Source organism: Artemia sp. Qi Xiang Cuo, chromosome 2, assembly GCF_049724085.1.
Source record: "Artemia sp. Qi Xiang Cuo chromosome 2, ASM4972408v1, whole genome shotgun sequence".
Lineage (NCBI taxonomy): Eukaryota > Metazoa > Arthropoda > Branchiopoda > Anostraca > Artemiidae > Artemia > Artemia sp. Qi Xiang Cuo.
In genome coordinates, this window is record NC_142795.1 from 12492408 (window position 1) to 12512566 (window position 20159).

A 20159-nucleotide genomic window follows, 5' to 3' on the forward strand; every position below is an offset into this window, starting at 1 on the left:
GACTACTGGGTCGATACGATCACCCCTGGGGAAAAAAAAAACAAAAACAAATAAACACGCATCCGTGATCTTTCTTCTGGCAAAAAATGCAAAATTACACATTTTTGTAGATAGGAGCTTGAAACCTCTAAAGCAGGGTTTTCTGATACACTGAATATGATGGTGTGATTTTCATTCAGGTTCTATAACTTTTAAGGGGTCTTTCCCCCTTTTTTCGAAAATCAGCCAAATTTTCTCAGGCAAGTAACTTTTGATGGGTAGGATTAAACTTGATGAAACGTATATATTTGAAATCAGCATTAAAATCCGATTCTTTTTATGTATCTATTTGTATCAAAATACCGTTTTCTAGAGTTTCGGTTACCATTGAGCCGGGTCCCAATAACCAATACTAGCCTATATGTTAACATTAGGTAAAGTTCATAACTTTCAGCCCTCCTCCTGGGGGCTTCGGGAGATTAAGTCATACTAAAAGACATAGTTATAATATTTTCGACCATGCTGAACAATATGGCTATCTCAAAATTTTTATAGGGTGACTTTGGGAAAAAATGAGCGTGGGAGGGGGCCTAGTTGCCCTCCATTTATTTCGGTCACTTAAAAAGGGCACTAGAACTTTTAATTTCCATTCCAATGAGCCCTCCCACGATATTTTAGGACCACTGGGTCAATACGATCACCCCTGGAAAAAAAAAAATAAAAAAATAAACACGCATCCGTGATCTTTCTTCTGGCAAAAAATGGAAAATTCCACATTTTTGTAGATAGGAGCTTGAAACCTCTGCAGTAGGGTTCTCTGATACGCTGAATATGATGGTGTGATTTTCATTAAGGTTCTATAGCTTTTAGAGGGTCTTTCCCCCTTTTTTCGAAAATCAGCCAAATTTTCTCAGACGCGTATCTTTTGCTAGGTAAAATTAAACTTGATGAAACTTATACATTTGAAATCAGAATTAAAATTTGATTCTTTTGATGTATCTATTGGTATTAAAATTCCGTTTTTTAGAGTTTTGGTTACCATTGAGCCGGGTCGCTCCTTAATTACAGTTCGTTACCACGAACTGTTTGATAATATAAGTTCCAGTTCTCAATTGTGACAACGACATGGTTCAACTATGACAGTTTTCAAAAGTATTCAGTACAACCAAAGCATTTTAGTGTGTGGCTGCAAAAAACTAATATTTCTTCAGTTTTTACAATTTTGCATACAGTATGCCCTTCTGAGTCTAATTAATCAAAAAACTTTTTCCACAAAATAAGTTTTTCAAAAAAAGTAAAGAACTCCATTAAACCAAAAATGAACAAAAATAGAATCAAACAATCTACCAAGCATACAACTAACATAAATCAGTATCAATAAATACACATAGTGTATTTACACATAGTGTAATTAATATGAGTAGGGTTCAAAACCCCTAAGCTTTCTATAAGCCAGAATATAATTTGTACTTTACTGAAAAAAAATGCTAATGAATTTACCACAAAAAAATGGGCATTGTCAGTTTAATATTCATATGCTGATATCTGTTCCTTAAAATTTTAATTAATTTTCGATTTCTTAAAGTTTTAAAGTGAAAACATTTAAAAGAATTTTTTCAGTATTGTGCAAATTATATTCTGGCTTTTAGAAAGCATAGGGGTTTTGAACCCTACTCATATTAATTTCTGCTAGTTTTTTAGTTTGATCCTGTTATTTATTTTAATTTCTGTTCCTTTTGGGTTTCATTTATTTATTGATACTGATTTGTCGTAACTGTATGCTCGGTAGATTGTTTGTTTCTGTTTCTGTTCATTTTTGGTTTAATGGAGTTGTTTACTTTTTTTGAACAACTTCCTTTGTGGAAAAAGTATTTTTCAATTAATTTCTGTTCGTTTTATATTGACATCGTCTTTTTCAGGGAAAATAAAATAATAGTTTAAATCTTTGCGGTTTTCCTTTAAGAATTTATAGTTTTGCCTGCTATCTATATGTTGGAGAAACTTTTTCAGCAATTTTTAAGAACATAAACTCTTTTCAAAATCATGACACAAATAGTAGTGTTTAATTTTATCATATAGATCCTCTAATTAGCCTGATAAAAAAAAATTGATCCCACTTCCACAAGATTGTATCAATAGTCTTTCATAGGGTGGATGCTGTTGCATTGTTTCGATTTAACTAAACTTTGGGAGAAGCCGTATTAATAGAAGTAGCCCCCAAAATTTGAAGTTAATACCCTCAGTTGTTCTTGGTATATAGCTGAGATGTTTTATTGGCAGCCAGCATACAAACAGTGTGTTTTGATTTAATTTTGAGCAACGTTTAGTTTTTAAGCATAATGGGCAAATTAAATAAGTGTGGGGGGTTGACCTACCCAATAACCCTAGAGATATAGTTATTAGATCTTTCACCTATGCTGAACAAAATGGCTGTATTAAAATTTTGATTAGAAGTGTCTGGAAAATTATGAGCAAAAGGGGAGGGCTCATGTGCCCTCCAATCATTTTAACTCTTAAGAGGACACCAGAACTTTTAATTTCCAATCAAACTAGCTCCTTTAAAATATTAATGATGTTACTAGCTATGATAGAGTATCGCTGCCCATGTCCTTAAATTCCCTACAGTGCTTATAAGCCCTTTTAATACCTGCATGCATATAGGTTTTTCGTTTAATTGAAACTCCTCCTAAACGTTTCCTAAAAGTTTCTACTTAATGCCATTAGTGTCGTTAGTTACAGTAACCGTAGAAGCAGCATTAAATGAATACACAGAATGTCTTCTGGCTGGCTCAAGATCCACAACCTATAAAGGTATGAAGGTGAAATTTTCAGAGAATATTTCTGTTGTACGGATGACAACCTCCCATCCGGATGCAGGTTGTCGAAAGGGCATATCAGCAATATCTTAGGAACAGTTTCGTGTGTGAAATTAAAACGTAAAATGCTTGTTGTGGGGGATGTTGAACTAACCAAAAGATAATATTTACATCATAATACTCATGCTTCTACTCCTACAAATACTGCTACAATTACTATTACTGCTACTACTACTACTGCTACTAAAGCTAAGACTACTACTATTAACTGTACTCCTACTGCTACTACTATATTTACTGGTGTTACTACTACAACTAATAAACCTAAGGATATTAAAGTGAAAATTTTGGGCATTATTGTAACTGTATTGAAATAAATCAAAATACACTATACCCATGTTGATTATCAAGAGGACGTATTAGCAATTATTCAGGACCGGTTCATGGTATTAAATTAAAAATTGTATCGTGTGTTGAAGGGGATGTTAGAAAAAAGGTGCTATTTTCATACTGCTACTAATGCTACAACAAATATTGCTATGCATAATTACAGAACCTTTCAACAATGCTTGAAAAAATTGATGCGTCAAAACTTCGTTTCGATATTTGTTATGGAAAATGATGGGCTGGGGGGGAGGAGTTTCTCTCAAATCACTTTTATTCTTAAAAAGGGCACTATAACTTCCAATTTAAAATCAAATAAGACCCATCTGAATTTAAAGCGATTCCTTAAAAACCTTATATGCCCCCGGGGCATAACTTAAAGCCCTTGCCCCAGGGTTCTGGAAGGTTGTGCCAACCCTGGAAGCATTGTTATATGTTCTTTGGACAATTTTAAACAAACTTGCCATCGCACAATTTCAAACAGATGCATTTGGTGAAAAGAGGGGTAGTTGGGTGGGGTGCTACTTGACCTCCATCACTATTAACCCTTAAAAGGGAACTGGAACTTCCAATTTTAACAAAATGAGCCACCTCTAAAGTTTATGCAACCATCCTTTCCATAAGAACCTTAAATGCCCCAGGGACATAACTTACAACCCTCGCCCTCAGGCTCTGGTGGTTTTTATCGACCTCAAAAGCCTTGTTATATGATATTTGGACTATTTTGAATAAAAGGATTGTCTCAAAATATCTATTGGATACATCACAGGAAAACTCGACGTGTCTGTGTGTGTGGATGGGGGGGGTAGCTACACTCCGATCACTTTGACTCTTAAAAGGGCACTAGAACTTCGGTGCCAAACTAATTGGTATTGGAATAGACTGATATTAGTGGATTATATAGAATATTTTGGATATATATTATGGAATCTTTGGAGCATTATTTCAACTAAATTTTTCATTAAGGTTCTTAACTTGCATAAAGATAAGTTGCTTTTACTTTTTTTCTCTCCTTATTAGGAAATACCTGCATTTAAAGAGTTTGATATCGTTTGATATCCTCATTGGCCACTAAAGATACTAAAAGTGACCAAGGATAGCAAAGGAAAACCATCATATTTGGTATTTTGCTATGAGACATATGGTGAATATAAACTTGTTGAAGCCAACTTGTCAGAATATAATAGCCGAACTTCAACAAAACATACTGCAGGTGTAAAGGATACATTTGAGGAATTGAAGAATTCGCCCGATATTTATAAATCCCTTTCCAAGGCATATAATGCATTAACAATTAAGGAATCTAATACAGGAGAATGTGCTTCGCTGATGGATAAAGTCACTTCTACGGAACTTGACCTGGAAAAAACTAAGCGAGAGTTAATGCAAAATATAACTAAGAAGGTTAATGAAAGGTTTTCGGATGCTGATTTTTTCCGCCAGTCATCCCACGACATTATTTGTCTAATATATGACGCTATTACTCTTGATTATCAACCAAAATTTGAAAAAATTTAACAGTCGCTGAAAACGGTTCGCAACCAAATTATAAATCAAGAAGAGAAAATCATGAAAATTGAGACGAAACTAGATCCATTTGAACAAGAAGTGCTGCTTGATTCGCTAATTTTGCATGGTGTTAAGCAGCAGTCCGGATCTGACCTCCAATCAACAATCCTGCAAGTTTTCGTAAACAAAATGAACCTGACTGAAATTAATGTTGTCCAAATTAGGAATATTTACAGATTCAAAATATCTCCTGCTTTAAGCGATGCCTCCCTAAACCACAAACTCCCTCCGGTTTTAGTTAAATTTGTGAATAGTGATATAGTGAAGAAAGTATTCAAAGCAGAAGCCAGGTTAGCTTCAAGTGGAATTTTCCTATCGGAAGCATTGACAAAGAGGCGACGTGAGATACTATATGCCGCTAAGGACAAATTTGGACGTAGAAATGTTTGGACTGATCGTGGGCAAATTTTGGCAAGGCCTAACGGTGAAAGTGTCACTAGAAAACCTCATACTCTAGCCGAGTGTTTTTAAAAATAAGTTGTTTTTTTTTTTTTTTTTTTTTTTATGTTTAGTATCTTGCAGTGTTGCAGTATTGGTATGATTGTTGTGATTTTATTTATTTATTTATTTTTTCCTTTTATTTATAGCCTCTTACTTATTTTTTTATTTATTTTATTCTGTGTGTGTTGCAGTGCAGGTTTGATACATAGTCTCCTTAAATTATATAAAGTTTTCTAACTCAGGCTTTGGGAATTTTTAATCCCTTGATGAGTGTTTACTTCAGTTACAAAGAAACCCCTTAGATGTTTTGAGTATTATTAATAATTCTATTGGTCAAATTAAAAGAAATTCCCTAAATACATCCCAATCAATTACTAGTAAGTATGTTTTTGACTTAAAGTGGGCTACTAGACGAGATGATCATTTTTCGGTTCTTCAACTCAATACTAGGGGTCTATGCTCATCGATTGATCAGTTGAGGCAGATAGTTTTTGGTGGGTGACCCGATGTTATCGGATTATTTGAGACTTTTCTTAATTATAGCAATGAAATCCTTTTAGATGTACCCGGTTACAGAATGGAGTAACTAAATCATAGTCGGATGACAAAGGGGGGTCTAGTAATATGTATTTCATACCTTTCTTCCTATACTGTTGGAAGTGATCTGTCAAAAAATGACAAAGGGCTTTTCGAATCCCAGTTTATTGAAATTAATTTAAAAAATAAGGTTTTGATAATTGGTAATGTTTATAGATCTCCCAGTGGATCTGTACCTTCTTTTCTTCAGGTCCTGATGAGGTCTTGGACTTAATAGGCAGACGTCTATGTGAAATTTTAATAATGGGATACTTTAACTTAGCTCATATTAGCATAGCTTCATCTACTAAAGTGGATTTTCTCTCAGATATACTCACTGCTGGGGTTCTACCAAAAACCTGTATTCCGATACGTGTAACTAATACGTCAGCCTTTTTAATTAATGACAGTTTTTTGTCTCTTAATTTGGTTCGGAATTCTGTTGTAGTGAGTGATATTTCAGACCATTTTCCTGTATTTTCCAGTTTTATCATTGAAAAAACATTGATTAGGGCCACTCCAGCCTCTGCTTCAGCTTCTTTTAGGTTTGGTTTGAATGAATTGATCCGCCTTTAAGTCAGCAAATGATCCGCCTGAAAGCTTTTAAGTCAGCAAAGCCATCTTTGAATGCTGCACGTATTCAGCAATTCAAACTCTACAGGAATGATTTCAATCCTGTATGCCGGAAGGCTAAATTTCTTTATTATTCCAAAAAATTATCGGAGTGTGGGAGAGATATTCGAAAAACTTGGCAAGTGATCAATTCCGTCCTCAAACTTTCTTCTCCGGCTCCTTCTTTCCCTCCAAGTCTTGTAGTTGTTGATGTGGTTGTTGAGGGTATTCCATCGGTTCAAGAAGCATTTACATCATATTTTGCCAATATTGGGAAAATCACTGCTTCATCAGTCAGGTCTTCACAGTCACAACCAGATTGAAAATCTTATCTTGGTCCGCATTGTCTCAAATCGATGGTGTTATATCCGGCTTCTGATGTTGAAGTAGCGAGGATTGTAAATAGCTTGAAGGGTTCTTCGTCGTCCGGCCCTGACTGTATTCCAACTAGGGTAGTTAAGTTCATTCTTCCTTCAATTATTTCTCCATTGACAAATCTTATAAATCTTTCTTTTGAAAATGGGATTTTCCCCAGCTTCTTAAGCGAGCTAGAGTAATTGTTTTATATAAAGGTGGACCAAGAAGTGACCCAGCCAATTATCGTCCTATATCTTTGCTGTCTGTTTTTAGCAAAATTTTTGAAAAGACCATGCTTTCCCGTCTACTTGCTTTTCTAGAGGCTAAAAGATTTTTTCATGGTTTTCAGTTTGGCTTTCGAGCTAAACATTCTACGAAGCATGCGTGTGTAACTCTTTTAAATTTTCTCCACACCGCGCTTGACTCTGTTTGATTCCTGCAGCTATATTCCTAGATGTCTGTAAGGCTTTTGACTCTTTAACTCATGAGATTCTGCTGTATAAGCTATCACACAATGGTGTAAGAGGACAGGCTCATGCTTGGTTTGATTCCTATTTGTCAGGTAGAACTATCTCCGTAGATTCCCTTTCCCACTTTTTGTCTGAAGTTGAGCTTGGTGTTCCTCAAGGTTCTGTTCTTGGACCGTTTCTTTTTTTGGTTTATGTTAATGACCATATAGTTACGGTTATGAATCAAAAACCTACAGTTTGCTGTCGCCTATGTCATCCTGAATCTTTCAATGCTAAAAAAAATCCATCGTTTTCGCAGGACGTGGACACTCTCGTTGCTTTCGCTGATGACAGTACCATTGGTACTGTAGTAGGAACTGAGTCTGAGATGCTTCCCAAATTAGCTAACCTTTTTGAGAGAGTCGTTCTTTGGTTTGATTCAAATTGCCTTGCCCTAAATGTTGCTAAGTCAAGTTTTTTTAATTGTTTCCCATATTTCTCTGGCGTGCCCTGTGTTAACTAATATCGGGCTTTTAAGATGCTCTCTCAGTAGACCTAAGGAACGATATGTCCGATTTCTCGGTATTCTTCTCGATGAAAACCTTTCATTCAAGCATCATATTGGACTAATTAATATGAAGATCTCAAAGAGTCTTGGGATTTTGAGGAAGCTAAAACACATTTTTCCTGGATCAGTTTTAAAAATTCTGTTCCATTGCTTAGTTCAGTCCTACGTCTCTTATTGCCCTACAATATGGATCTCAACTTTCTCTTCTTTTTTGAAACCACTTTCTAAGTTATATGATAAGGCAAGAAGGCTTATACAGGAAACAAACTGTTCTACGACTAACCCAGCTAACCTATTACTTGATTTGCAGTCTCTCTACATTATTTCGTGTGCGTCTTTCACTTTTCATCAAATTCATGGTGATGTTCCCACAGCCCTTCAGAATACTCCTTCTTTTGTCACTGATAAATCTACGCATCATCTTTGTAATTTAAGGAATAATAATATTTTATTTACTCCATCGCTGAGGCCTGATTTTAATTCATTAACCGCTGTCATATCGCTTGGAATAGCCTACCTGAGTCAACTCAAGAATTTTACTTGTTTGGTGCTTTCAAAAGAATCTTAAGAAATTTTTTAATGTCTTGATTTTTCATGTTTAATTATATTTCTGTTAATTTTATTATTATTATTTGGGGGGGGGGGGCTGACACTAGCCTGGGTTGGAAACATTCGTTGTGAGGGGTACTGAGTTTGTCTAACATTTTTTGTGGTTTGGTTTCAAATATATATTTAGAATTTTGTTTAATTTATTGGATTGTCCTACATCTTTTTTTTGTTTGTTTGTTGGGGGGGGGGGGGTGTCTCATAAAATCGCTTTTTGTTTGGGTTTTTTAATTATTGTTTTTTTCTCTTCTTTGTTTTGTGTGAGTGTATGAGTTGTGTCTTTGAATGGTTGAAATGCAATGTATTATATTAAAAATACTTTTTTTTTTAGTATTTATGCCATTTCTGTTTTCCCCTGTTTTTTTCATCGCCATAGAACCTTACGAGGGGTTCTACATTGATGTTTCTTTGTCGTAAATTGGTTGGTTGAATAAAATGATTGATTGATTGATCATAGGGTGATCCACGCTGAATAAATTGGTTGCTTGTTAGTCCCCTGCTTGGTTTTTGATTTTTGGATTTTGTTTTTGCTTCTTTATTTTTATGTGGATCATTGTATTTTATTATTTTATTTTTATTTTTTGATTTTTTTTTCTTTCTTGTGTTGAGTCTCTTAAAGGCGTGAATGTATGATGTTGAAAATGTTTTTGTTTTTTTCTGTATTTGTTTCATTTTTGTTTCTCCCCTGTTTTTTTTCCTGGCCATAGAGCCTTACGGGGGAATTTATATTGAAGTGTATTTTGTTGAGTTTATTGATTGAATAAATTTATTGATTGATTGAATGATTACCAATCCAATGAGTCCTCTCCAAAGCATATACGACAACCCTTTTTATAAGAACCTCATATGCCCCAAGGGTAGTATAACTTACTACTCTTTCCCTGAGAGCTGTAGGGAGGTGGGGGTGTCTTCCTCAAATATAATTTCTGAAACCTTCAACTACGATGAATAAAATTGTTGTCTCCTAATTTTGATTGGAGGTGTTAAAGGCAAATGCTGAGCGTGGAGGGGGGGACTATTTTGTTCTTTGGACTATTTTGAAAAAAAATCACAATCTCTTAATTTTAATCAGATGCGTTTGGTGAAAAGAGGGGTTGTAGAAGAGGGAGGGGGGGTAAATGCCGTCCATTACTTTTGACGTTTAAAAAGGAACTAAAAAAAGGAACCAGTTAAGGCACTTTGTATGCTTTCTTTGTCATATATTTTTAAATCACATAAATATGTTTACATTTATAAGTTCATTTACATATTAAATTTAGATCTATTTAAATGAATACTTTCAAATTTATATAGTAAAATATATAAACATACTGTGAAAAATAACCAAGCATATATATATTAAATTGCTTTAGTTTTTTCATTTTTGTTTATATGAAATAACAAAGATGCAAGGAATTCACTCTTACAACCACTAATCTACTGTATTTTGGCATGTTCGTATAAGTTTTGTCTTACAACATCATAGGACGCAAAATTTTTATTTTAGAACGTGTGGATATTTGATTCAGTGGCAGTGGAACACACAATGAAGCGGGCTTCAAGCTAAGATGGGGCTACTGCTAGTTTTTGAAAGAAAGCCGCAAACGGTTAAAATAACAAAACATTGGTCCCAAACGAAAGGTTTTTGGTGTATATATTTGACAAAAAGTGATTTTCCCCGGAATCACCACTTTCTCGAAAAAAAAAGAAAACTTTTTCAAACGCATAGCTATCAAAGATTATAAATAACACATTTCTATCAGGGCATAAACAAGGAACGAAGAAACGACCTGGAGAAAGAAATTTCTTATCTCAGTTGCGGATGAAAAAAAAGCAGCTCAGTTGCGTTTTTCAGAAAAAAACGCATTTTTTCTGCTCAATTGCGGGATGAAAAAAAACGCAGCAAATTCAAAATTAAATGATCTTATATTTAATCCACAATTTGACTCACTCTTTTTAAATACAAAGGAGGACATGTTTGCTCTCTTAAGAAAATCCTTAAGTCGTTCCAATGAACTTTTGAGAACGAAAATACTGCTAAGCAACAAATAATGATTCCTTTACGGACTTTTTTTTACAGTTACGGCTTTGTTTCTTTCCATTATTGTCTTTTTATTTTACAAGATATAATTATCGTGACCGTCCAAAGTGATTCCACATCCCTTGCAAAAGTATGTACAGATAAACCAGGTTATGTTTACCAATCTTAGTTAATGAATAACACCTAGAAAGCACTAGAAATTTTAGTTTTATCCTCGCTCGTACAGCAATGTGCTGAAGGTGTCCGTGTGACCTTTTAGCTTCAAATAGCAATTGATTTAAACTTGATTTTTACAGGGAATGTGTTTTGACTTGATTTGACTCCTCCCTCCTTCCCTCCTCTATATGGTTTAGCACTTAATCAGGGATTAAATGGAGTTTTTAACGCGTTAGTTTTGTTCTATTTTATACTGTAAGGTATATTTATTTCGTTCTAGAGCCAGGGTACTATGAAGACGGACATTTTGGAATACGTCTTGAAAACATTGTCAGAGTGGTGAAGAAAAATACAACGGTAAGTGGTTCAATAGGTAATCGGAATGCAAGTTTCGAACTTTGCCCGTTGTATACATATAGTTTAGGTTATTGCGAAGCATACAGACATTTTCAGGGGGGATTTTTTCTGGTGGGGGGGGGGCTGGGGAAGGGGTTTACACGGGAGTATATTTCCATGGAGGAATTTTTAATGGGGAAAGGAATATTTATGTGAAAGGGAGGCCGGATTCCGCAGCGTTATTTAAAAAACCGATCTGAAATTAAATAAAAAAACAAGTTTTTCAACAGAAAGTAAGGAGCATTATAAAAAACTAAAACAAACAGAAATTATCAAGTATATTGTTTGGTTGGCCCCCTAGTCAATAGGCTACCTCGCTCTTTGCGCTAAAGTTTTTTTTAGTACTTTCCTAAGAGCTATTTATTCTAATTAACGGCCTTTGTGATTAAGGATCATTCTTAAAGAATTCAAACAAAATTAGAACTTTAGCGTAAAGAGCGAGGTATTTAATAGGGGGCGAGCCCCCTAATATACTTAATAAAAATATACGAATATAGAAGTTCGTTACGTAAGTTAATTTGTAAGTTATGTATATTTATTACTAATAAAAACATTCCTAAATAAAATTGAAACAACTTTTAAGAAAGCGATTTAACAAAAAAAAGGTAAAATTAATATACAAATTTCGTTTAATTATTCATGTACGGTGAGCCAAATTCAAAACCTGCATTAATTCAAAAACGTTCAGAAATTAAATAAAAAACAAGTTTTTTTAACTGAAAGTAAGGAGTGAAACTAAAACTTAAAACGAACAAAAATTGTTTCGTATATTAAAGGGGTTGTCACCTCCTCAACGCCTCGCTCTTTACGATAAAGTTTGACTCTGTCTCACAACTTTATTTTTTAAAACAATAAAAAAAACTTTAGCGTAAAGAGCGAGGCGTTGAGAAGGGGACAGCCCCTTTCATATAAGTAATAATTTCTGTTCGTTTTAAGTTTTAATTTTGCTCGTTATTTTCAGTTAAAAAAAACTTGTTTTTTTTATTTAATTATGAAGTCTAAGCGAGTGAGCTTTTGACCCACTTCAGGGCTAGTGGTGTTGTCAAGGTTAACTGATGGATCACCTGCAGGAGATGATGGGCTAATGAGCATAATTTTGTTTTGTTTCAGTAGCATCATTTAGTTTTATCACTATTTACGATAAAATAAAAGTATTCTATGCAGTATTGAGTACGACGCCTTCCAGAAACATCAAAGATTTAAAGAAAACTTACAAGAATGCATGGTTGATCTCCACAAGAAAACCTTTTCTGGTCCTAACTTTTTAAAACATGTTTCCCACACGGAGGAGCAGGATTAGACGTTATCAAATTCTTATCCATGCTGTTTCCTTCGACAAAAATTGCTCCTCTGTTAATTTCCTTCTGATTTTTGTCTTTTCTAACTACTTTTGCGACTTTTGCTGTAAAATAAACTTGGTGGTCAAGCAATACATTCTTATTACATTATATCATATTTGCATCAAATATCAGTTGCCAAGGATTCTAGGTGTTTACCCCCCCCCCCTCCGTGACTACCCTCCCGGAAAATACCCCCAGAAAATATCCTCCGGAAAATACCCCCCGGAAATTATCCCCAGAAAATTACCCCCGGAAAATACCCCCTCCTCTCCCGCGGAAAATAACCCCCGCATAAAATACCCCCGGTAAATACAATTTTGAAAATTTTATTTGAGTTTTATCTTTTTTATTTCCGTAGGGGGAAGGAATTTTGGTACTTGTGTGTTATGTGCCAGTCACTCAAGTTTACGCTTTGTAAAATTCGAGAACACGTCAGATTTTTTGTTAGTTTCTTCGTTACTTTAGAAATAAATTTGGGCTATAGATATGCATATTAGGGGGGGGGGGGGGTAAAGTATAGCGGGTCTGCATGCAAAATGTATTTGGTAAAATTATTCTGCATATTTAGAGATCTGTATAGATAGATAGATAGAGAATTGTATTTTAAAGCCAAATATACGGCCATGAACATAATAAAATAACATAAATAAAAGGCACAAATAGCATAAACTTTGATCAGCGATCATCATAAAAGAATTAAATGAAACATTAAATTAACCTAATAATAGTCCTTAATTCTTAGAAAAACGGTCATTGAAAAAAAACACTTAACGCTTGAAAAAAATACTTAAATGAAGCATTACATTTACTTTATACTGGGATTTTTTTTTGTCTTTTTTTTCTTTTTTTTTTTAGTCAACAAAGTTTCCAGATACCTCGCTATTCTTCTGTAATTTTTTAGTGTCCATACCTAGAAAAAATTGTTTTCTGACTTGAAAATGTTCAAATACTTTATCCCCCCCCCCTTATGTACAAATATATAGCCCAAATTATATATTTCCCATATATTCTGTCACTTGTCTTGGTCTTGTCTCGCGCTAAGTTGGAAAAAACTAACGAAGAAAGCGATTTGTTCTCAAGTTTTATATAGCGTAAACTTGAGTGAGTTGCTCATAATACACGAGTACCAAAACTCCTTTTTCCTACTGAAATTAAAAAATAAAATTCAAATAAAATTCTCAAATTTGGAAAGTCTTATTTTCAACGAGGGGAGTATTATCCTGGGGGGTATTTTCCGCGGGGGGGGGGGTATTCTCCGGTGTTTTTTTTCCGGGGGGTATTTTCCCTGGGGGGGGGGGTATTTTCTTCGGGGGAGTATTTTCCCGGGGAATATTTTTCAGGGGGTATTTTCTGGGGGGGGGGGAGCATTTTCCGCGGAGGTAATCGGCGGGAGGTAAACGCTAGCAACCGTTGCCAAGTCCCTCTGACTAGTTGGCAATGGTTGCTTGATTCGCATTTTCTTTTATAAATTACTTGTAGCCAGTTGCCTATGACCAGAAGAATGAATACATTTTTTTAAAATGAAAATGGCGGATATTTTCAAATTTATCATTTAAAGTTACAATAAGGTTATTTACCACAAAAAAAAACTTGAAAAGCATCTGGCAATTTACAAAGTAACAAAACAATAAAAAAAAGAACTGGTTGGGGGAAGTCACTGGTAATTAAAATTGTAGCCTAACTATTAACAATAGCTCCATTGCTATTTAAACACAAGAATAATCTATGAACACCTGTCAGTGATAGCTTGGATCCCATGTCCATTTAAAAGTTGCTTGTAGCCAGTCAGCAGTGACCAGTATACTGAAAACAGCCTTAAATATTTTCAAATCTGCTACTTATTTCAAATTTACCAATTTAGAGATTAAATGATTGTTATAAATGGATACAAAATTGAATTCTGAATTTAATGGAATGCTAATTTCTTAGCTATCTCATTATAGTCTAACATTCCAAATTAATCCAAAGTCAACTGGTTCCAAGTCTGGCAACTGAAAATGGGGTTAATTATCCCTTCAATTCCATAAAAAGAAGAACAAGAGTAAGATTTTAGAATAAAGAGAGTGGATAAGAGGAAATTGAAAAATATTAGAGGAGAAAACCCAATAAAGGGAAGAAGTTGTAACCCTTAGTTAGCCTATGCATGCAAATGATCAAATAGTTTGTGGTAACGAATTGTAAGTAAGGAGCGACCTAGCTCAATAGTAACCGAAACTCTAGAAAACGGATACATCAAAAGATACCAATAGATACATCGAGAGAATTGGATTTTTATGCTGATTTCAAATATATAAGTTTCATCAAGTTTAGTCTTAACAGACTTACATCAAATGTTACAAGCCTGAGAAAATTTGCTTTGTTTTGAAAAAAGGGGAAACACCCCCTATACAAATAAAAAAAAATTGAATATCATAAAAAACAAGTTTTTTTTTAACTGAAAGTAATGAGCGACATTAAAACTTAACTTTATTCCGTATCAGTTAAAAAAAACTTTTTTTTTAAAGTTTAATTTCTGAAAGTTTTTGAATTAAAGCAGGTTTTAATTTTGGCTCACAGTACATGAATAATTAAAACAAAATTTGCATATTAATTTTACTTTTTTGGGCTAGATGGCTTTCTCGAAATTTTGATCTGACGTAACTTACGAATTAACTTACGTAACGAAATTCTATATTCGTATATTTTTATGACGTATATTAGGGGGCTTGCCCCCTAGTCAATGCCTTGCTCTTTACGCAAAAGTTCAATTTTTTCAAATTCTTTAAGAATGACCTTTTAATCACAAAGGCCGTTATTTAGAATTAATTAAAAAGAACTTTTTCCACAAAATAAGTTTTTCAAAGAAAAGTGAAGAACTCTATTAAACACAAAATAAGCAAAAATAAAATCAAATAATCTACGAAGCGTGAAACTACCGCAAATCAGCAATGATAAATAACTGAAACCCAAAAAAAAACAGAATTTACAACAATTAACCGAGTCAAACTCAAAACGAGCAGAAAGGAGAGGGGGTTGTCATCTTCAAACACCTAGTTTCCAGAACTTAAAACAACGTTGAATAAAATGGCTACCTCAAAAGTTTGATTGGTTGTGAGTAGAAGGGCCTTATTGACTCCGAACATTACCACGTGGCTTATGGTTTTCTCACTGAGAATGAAAAAACATGAATTTTCTCACTTGGAAAAACAGGAACTTTGTCACATTTATGTCTTTTTTCATGGATGTGTATGTGTGTTGATTTATGTAATTGATGTTTTTATGGTCTTTGTCAGTGAGAATGGAAAAACAGGAACTTTCTCACTTGGAAAACCATAAACCACGTGGTCCTGTCACGAGTAGCACCTGTGCTGTCAACCTCAATTCACCTATCGTGAATCAATAATTCCCCTTAGAAACAACAAATTAATTCCCCTTTCTTGACAGATCAATCAACCAATGACATCATCTGTCAGACTTTAAAAATTTTCGCCTAGAAACGATTCTCCAGGAATAGATCCAAGTCATTAATGTCTTTGCCTCGGAAACAACTCTTTTGGTCGAACTCCAAAGGATATTAATAACCAAACGCCATGGAAACAATTCTCCAAGAAACATCTTAGCGATGAATTGTTTTAGCGCGGGAATCAGCTTTCTTATTAATTTGAAATGCATTAGCGCAGAGATGCCAAAAACAAAAGGAACACGCTGAATTACGTTTAGGGATTATTTGGACGAAACAGTTAGAGACATTTTAAAAGATGATTTTTGAAGAGATTTTGGAAGAGGATTTGAGGGTGAAACTCTGTGGTCGTTATAATACACAAGTTTCATTTGAACAGTGTTGTGAGGTCCTCTACCCCAACCCCAAAGGGTTCCGATCCCCCAACCCCAACCCCGAAGGAAGCCCCTGGTCCTCAAAGGTCCCCCGGGCTCCCAAAGGACCCCCCGGCCCTCAAGGGTCCCCCAGACCCCCAACGGACCCCCCGGCCCCCAAAGGGCCCCTCCCCCCTTGGCCCCAAAGGGGCCCTCCCCTCCCTCTTCCTCCCCTCCTCACCGCTCCCTCCCCTCCCTCCCTCCCCCTCCCCCTACCCTCCCCCTTCCCTCCCCTCCCCTCCTCCTCCTCCTTCCCTCCTCCTCCCTCCTCCCCTCCTCCTCCCCTCCCCTCCCCCTCCCTCCCCTCCCCCTTCCCTCCCCCATTTTTTATACTTTTTTTGTGCATTGAGACACAGAACGACCCCCTCCCCCGACCCCTCCCCCTCCAAAGGTCTGATTTTTCAAAGTTCATTTTGAATTTCCTTCGTTGAAATGCAAGAGTTGGAATGTTTCAGTAGTGTTTGGTTGTGGTTTACCTTGTCACAGTTACATTTTCTTGATTTTTCAAAGTTCATTTTGAATTTCTTTCGTTGAAATGCAAGAGTTGGAATATTTCAGTAGTGTTTGGTTGTGGTTTACCTTGTCACAGTTACATTTTCTTGATTTTTCAAAGTTCATTTTGAATTTCCTTCGTTGAAATGCAAGAGATGGAATGTTTCAATAGTGTTTGGTTGTGGTTTACCTTGTCACAGTTACATTTTCTTTATTTTTCAAAGTTCATTTTGAATTTCTTTCGTTGAAATGCAAGAGTTGGAATATTTCAGTAGTGTTTGGTTTACCTTGTCACTGTTACATTTTCTTGATTTTTCAAAGTTCATTTTGAATTTCTTTCATTGAAATGCAAGAGTTGGACTATTTTAGTAGTGTTTGGTTTACCTTGTCACTGTTACATTTTCTTGATTTTTCAAAGTTCATTTTGAATTTCTTTTGTTGAAATGCAAGAGTTGGAATATTTCAGTAGTGTTTGGTTGTGGTTTACCTTGTCACAGCTACATTTTCTTTATTTTTCAAAGTTTATTTTGAATTTCTTTCGTTGAAATGCAAGAGTTGGAATATTTCAGTAGTGTTTCGTTGTGGTTTACCTTGTCACAGTTACATTTTCTTGATTTTTCAAAGTTCATTTCGAATTTCTTTCGTTGAAATGCAAGATTTGGAATGTTTCAGTAGTGTTTGGTTGTGGTTTACCTTGTCACTGTTACATTTTCCTGATTTTTCAAACTTCATTTTGAATTTCTTTTGTTGAAAGGCAAGAGTTGGAATATTTCACTAGTGTGCTGTTTTTGTTTACCTTGTCACAGTTACATTTTCTTGATTTTTCAAAGTTCATTTTGAATTTCTTTTTTTGAAATGCAAGAGTTGGAAAATTTCAGTAGTGTTTGCTTGTGGTTTACCTTGTCACTGTTACATTTTATTGATTTTTCAAAGTTCATTTTGAATTTCTTTCATTGAAAAGCAATAGTTGGAATATTTCAGTAGTGTTTGGTTGTGGTTTACCATGACACAGTTACATTTTCTTGATTTTTCAAAGTTCATTTGAATTTCTTTCGTTGAAATGCAAGAATTAGAATATTTAAGTAGCGTTCGGTTGTGATTTACCTTTTCACAGTTACATTTTCTTGATTTTTCAAATTTCATGTTGAATTTCTTTCGTTGAAATGCAAGACTTGGAATATTTCAGTAGTGTTTTGTTTTTGTTTACCTTGTCACAGTTACATTTTCTTGATTTTTCAAAGTTCATTTTGAATTTCTGTCGTTGAAATGCAAGAGTTGGAATATTTCAGTAGTGTTTTGTCGTGATTTACCGTGTCACAGTTACATTTTCATGATTTTTCAAGGTTCATTTGAATTTCTTTCGTTGAAATGCAAGAGTTGGAATATTTCAGTAGTGTTTAGTTGTGTTCTACAGTGTAGCAGTTTTATTTTCTTTATAAATTATTTTACAGATTGAATGTATTATGATGAAATGAAAGAGTTGGAATACTTAAGTAGTGTTTGTTTTAGGTTTAAATTGTTAAATATACATTTTATTTATTTTTCTATGTTCATTTTGAATTTCTATCAATGAAATGGAAGAGTTGGAATATTTCAGTAGTGTTTGGTTATGGTTTACCTTGTCACAGTTACATATTCTTGATTGTTCAAAGTTCATTTTGAATTTCTTTCGTTGAAATGCAAGAGTTGGAATATTTCAGTAGTGTTTGGTTGTGGTTTACCTTGTCACAGTTATATTTTCTTGATTTTTCAAAGTTCATTACGAATTTCCTTCTTTGAAATTCAAGATTTAGAATATTTCAGTATTTTCTGTGTGTGTTTTAACTGGTCACATTATCATTTGCTATATTTTTTTATGTTTATTTTTAAATTAGTTATATGAAATGAAAGAGTTTGAATATTTAAGTAGTGTTTGTGAGTGTTTTAACATATCACAGTTACTTTTTCATGATTTTTAACATTTAATTTTGAATTTCTTTCGTTGAAATGCAATAGTTGGAATATTTCAGTAGTGTTTTGTTGTGATTTAGATTGTCACACATACATTTTCATGATTTTTCAAAGTTAATTTTGAAGTTCTATCGTTGAAATGCAAGAGTTGGAATATTTTAGTAGTGTTTGGTTGTGGTTTAACATGTCACAGTTATATTTTCTTGATTTTTCAAAGTTCATTTTGAATTTCTTTCGTTTAGATGCAAGTTTTATAATATTTCAGTTTTGTTTGTGTGTGGTTTACAATGTCACAGTTACATTTTATTGATTTTTCAATGTTCATTTTGAATTTATTTAGTTGATATTCAAGAGTTCGAATATTTCAGTAGTGTTTGGATGTGTTTTACTTTGTCACAGTTACATTTTCTTGTTTTTTAAATGTTCATTTTTAATTTCTTTCGTTGAAATGCTAGAGTTGGAATATTTCAGTAGTGTTTGGTTGTGGTTTACCTTGTCTTAGTTACATTTTCTTGATTTTTCAAAGTTAATTTTGAATTTCTTTCGTTGAAATGTAAGAGTTGGAATATTTCAGTAGTGTTTGGTTGTGATTTACCTTGACACAGATACATTTTCTTGATTTTTCAAAGTTCATTTTGAATTTCTTTCGTTGAAATGCAAGAGTTGGAATATTTCAGTAGTGTTTGGATGTGGTTTACGTTGTCACAGTTATATTTTCTTGATTTTTCAAAGTTCATTTTGAATTTTTTTTGTTGAAATGCAAGAGTTGGAATACTTCAGTAGTGTTTGGTTGTGGTTTACCTTGTCACAGTTACATTTCTTGATTTTTCAAAGTTCATTTAGTATTTCTTTCCTTGAAAATCAAGTTTTGGTATATTTCTGTAGTGTTTGTTGTTGGTTTACCTTGTCACAGTTACATTTTCTTGATTTTTCCAAGTTCATTTTGAATTCCTTTCGTTGAAATACGAGAGTTGAAATATTTCAGTAGTGTTTGGTTATGTTTTACATCGTCAAAATTACATTTTCTTGATTTTTAAAAGTTCATTTTGAATTTATTTCATTGAAATGTAAGAGTTAGAATATTTCATTAGTTTTTGGTTATGGTTTACCTTGTCAAAGTTACATTTTCTTTATTTTTAAAAGTTTATTTTGAATTTCTTTCGTTGAAATTCAAGAGTTTGAATAGTCATATAGTTTATGATTGTGGTTTACATTGTCACAGCTATATTTTCTCGATTTTTCAAAGGTCATTTCTTAAGTTTATAGACTACCTGAAAGTGTTGGACTATTTAAGTATTTGGTGTGTATAGTTTAACATGACAGAGTTACATTTTCTTGATTTTTCAAAGTTCATTTTGAATTTCTTTCGTTGAAATGCAAGAGTTGGAATATTTCAGTAGTGTTTGGTTGTGGTTTACCTTGTCACAGTTACATTTTCTTGATTTTTCAAAGTTCATTTTGAATTTCTTTCGTTGAAATGCAAGAGTTGGAATATTTCAGTAGTGTTTGGTTGTGGTTTACCTTGTCACAGTTACATTTTCTTGATTTTTCAAAGTTCATTTTGAATTTCTTTCGTTGAAATGCAAGAGTTGGAAT

General features: G+C 34.0%; 1 protein-coding gene across 2 annotated transcripts in view; it reads left to right on the plus strand.

Annotated features, from left to right (window-relative positions):
* LOC148954909 (xaa-Pro aminopeptidase ApepP-like) overlaps positions 1–20159 on the plus strand; it is a 582094-nt gene that overhangs the window by 188009 nt on the left and 373926 nt on the right. For both annotated transcript variants that reach the window (XM_089099137.1, XM_089099128.1), the window contains one exon: positions 10814–10890. In XM_089099137.1, coding sequence (XP_088955263.1) covers positions 10814–10890 — 77 coding nt within the window. The remainder of the gene's footprint in view (positions 1–10813; positions 10891–20159) is intronic.